Source organism: Bufo gargarizans, chromosome 2 (genome assembly GCF_014858855.1).
Source record: "Bufo gargarizans isolate SCDJY-AF-19 chromosome 2, ASM1485885v1, whole genome shotgun sequence".
NCBI lineage: Eukaryota > Metazoa > Chordata > Amphibia > Anura > Bufonidae > Bufo > Bufo gargarizans.
The window spans coordinates 76,305,729-76,309,090 of record NC_058081.1 but is presented as its reverse complement, the minus strand read 5'-3'; the positions used below and the strand labels follow the sequence as shown (position 1 = coordinate 76,309,090).

The 3,362-nt window shown below is 37.6% G+C and overlaps 1 protein-coding gene across 1 annotated transcript; it reads left to right on the top strand.

The window, feature by feature from the left end:
• Positions 1-491: 491 nt before the first annotated feature.
• NKX2-6 (NK2 homeobox 6) lies at positions 492-2,879 on the top strand. The gene is made up of 2 exons (XM_044277007.1): positions 492-693; positions 2,347-2,879. Exons 1-2 carry the CDS (start codon positions 492-494, stop codon positions 2,877-2,879), a joined length of 735 nt encoding a protein of 244 aa, XP_044132942.1.
• Positions 2,880-3,362: the final 483 nt, after the last annotated feature.

The window sequence follows — 3,362 nt, the reverse complement described above, 5'->3', positions numbered from 1 at the left end:
ATAGAAAATAAATAAATAATTGAATAAATAAAAATAGAAAATAAATATATAAGTGAATAAATAAATAAAAATAATAACGCTGGACGGAATTGGTGTGTAAGGACCCTTATCTGTATATTTTCACCATATACAAGTCTGGTCTCTGGGGTCATCACATTGTACACATCACAGGGCAGACCCCCAGTGTTCTCAGTGCTGTAGCAGACAATGGCCTCCTCTCTTCCTGCATAGTAGATGAAGGTGTGGAGCTCATGATGTGGTGGACACAGAGGTGGTGGATGTATGAAGTGCTGAGGTGAGTGCAATGGAGGTGGAGGGGGATTTGTCCCATCAGCCAATAGGCATCTAGAAGCTGGAGGCTGACTGTAGAGAGGAGACCTAGACAGGGCCACAACCCCCCAGGTGTGCAAGGGGAAGGGATCAGCAGCCACCCATGGTCCGATCTCTGTCTCTATAATCAGGGGACACAGTTACCTCTGCACCCCTGAACCATGCTCCCCTGTCCTGCCACCTCCACTCCCTTCTCAGTCAAAGACATCCTGAGGCTGGATCCTTCTCAGCATCCTGGAGGCCAAGTGGAGGCTCCTTCCCTGAAGACTGAAGCACCAGCAGCACAGGACACAGGAGAGGGCTCTGAGGAACTGGGGCTCCCCTGTGACTCCCCAATCAGAGAGGATGATGCTCAGGAGCAGAGTGAGTGTGCAGTCTCATACATGGTGGGGATGTGGAGCTGAGGGTGTCATCTGGCACGGCAAGTTAGAATATCTGGTTCTGTAAAGCAAACAAATCAGCTCTGCTACATATATATATATATACACACTGTACACATACCACACATATTAAAATACACCTATTAAACACTAAAGTTTTACACCCGGAGCCTACTCAAAATGATCTGTTCATTTCGTTTTACATAATGTGGGGAATTTGTCTAAAGCGAATCTATTCATTAATGTTACTGAAGTAGAATAATAATGTTATATGATAATGTAATATTACTAGAACCATATTAGTGAAATCATCAACTTGCGACTTATTCAATGAAATAAGCGACTTTATATTACAGGTTTTATTAGACATGTTGACTCTACTATAATGTACAATTCTGTAGATGTGTAATATATATTTAAACATAGAATATGGATGTATTAATCTAATGTGATATATTTTATGATGTAAGTATGAAAAATATAACTCGCTATGTAATATATATATATATATATATATATATACACACATACAAATATATATATATATATATATATATATATATTATTACCAAAGTATAATACCACGCAAAATAATATTATATATTATAATATGATATTAATGTATATATAATATAATTATGCGTGTATATATATATTAATGTTAAAGATATTGTAATACTTTATAACAACACAATGTAATAACAATATTTTAAAGGTAAAATATGATGTCAGAAAATTTAACTTTAATACATAATTCGTACATAATACATATAGCATAAAATATGTAATGCAATATAACATAACAGTATAATATATAACAAAATCTAATTTAATACACAACGATATAACTGTATTATTTTATACAAATGAATTGAAAACAATTGTACATAATATTTCATAGTGGAAAATGTAATATCCTACAAGACAATGCTTGTGACTGCAGGATATAATATCCATAATATAATATATACTACAGTGTAAAATATTATGTTATATAACTATAAAATAGAATCCATTACAACCTGAAATACTATGTATTATTGTATAGAAGACCGTACAATATATTACAATATAATTCCAGACAAAGTAATGAATGCCTGTTATGGGGCAAGATATTATATATTTATTTATAAACTAAAATATTATATTTAGTGCGATTGTAAAATATAAATATAATGCGAAAAAAACACAATGCAAAATGTAATCTTAGCAAATGTCATTCAATAAATTGCAATGTGATGTAAGGCTAAATATTGCAGTGATTATTGCAATCATTGAATATAATGGAAAGTAATGTAATAACAATGATAGTATATTACACGGCACAAGTAAAACATAACATAATGAATATACCTAATATCTCTCCTATAGCTGACTTATAATAATCATAATGATTCGTTTTTTGCTGATTTAACTTTCTTGTACATAATATATACAGTTATTATTACATTTTATAGACTCACTAATGGATCCTGCAGATTATGTGTGTATATATATATATATAGATAGATATAGATATATATAGAGAGAGAGAGAGAGAGAGATATAGATATATACACACATTATATATGCACAGAGAAGCTACGGGATATATTATAATAGGACAGTGATACAACTACTTTCCCATTTTCCCCAGGTCCCGGGAGTGTGGTCTCCAGGAAGGAAGACCACCCAGAGCGGCCCCGGCAGCTCCAGAGGAGGAAGCCCCGTGTCCTGTTCTCCCAGGTCCAGGTCTATGAGTTGGAGAGGAGGTTCAAGCAGCAGAAATATCTGTCGGCCCCGGAGAGGGAGCAGCTGGCATCAGTGCTGAAGCTCACCTCCACCCAGGTGAAGATCTGGTTCCAGAACAGGAGATACAAATGCAAGAGGCAGAAACAGGACCGGTCCCTGGAGCTGGCAGGACACCCCCCTCCTCCACGAAGGGTGGCAGTGCCAGTTCTAGTCAGGGATGGCAAGCCCTGCCTGGGAGGTGCCCAGACTCTCCCTTCCAGTTACAGTGCCAGCTCCTATCCTTACCCAGTCTGCTTTGGTGGATACACTGGGAGTCCCTATTACTCAGGACCAGTGACAGGCAGCCCGGCAGTGCAGGTGGTCAACATGAACATCTCAGGAGCCCCTGCCCAGCAGGGATATCTACAGCCCACACTGCCTGGCATCAGGGCCTGGTGACTGCATACAGAGGATGTGACTATGGAGGGTGCACAGGGTATGTAACCACAGGGGCTGTGCCCACCCATCCTATACTCATGGATACCCTAATACCTTCACTGGAGACCGGGGAGGCCACAGAAGTGAAGAGAAACTGTGTCATATACCTCATATCAGAGACATATCCATGTGCCAGATTATTTCATACATTTCTAAGAAAACGATTCAGATTAATAAAGGTGATGTAAATGATACCAGACCTGATGTATATCATCCTGTACAGATGGCAAGCTCTGCTGTCCACTGGGGCTGGAAAATGGAATAGTAGGGAAATGAGCCGAAAAAAAATATACAAACTCTATCTTCTATCTATCTATCTATCTATCTATCTATCTATCTACCTAACGATCTCATATCTATCTATCTATCTATCTATCTATCTCATATCTAGCTATCTATCTAATCTGTCTCATAACTATCTTCTATCTATCTATCTATCTATCT

Bases quoted from the DNA above. Each gene is read 5' to 3' on its own strand.
- NKX2-6 (XM_044277007.1), top strand. From the start codon at position 492: ATGCTCCCCTGTCCTGCCACCTCCACTCCCTTCTCAGTCAAAGACATC. The intron at 694-2,346 runs GTGAGTGTGCAG...CATTTTCCCCAG, and splicing joins GGATGATGCTCAGGAGCAGA to GTCCCGGGAGTGTGGTCTCC.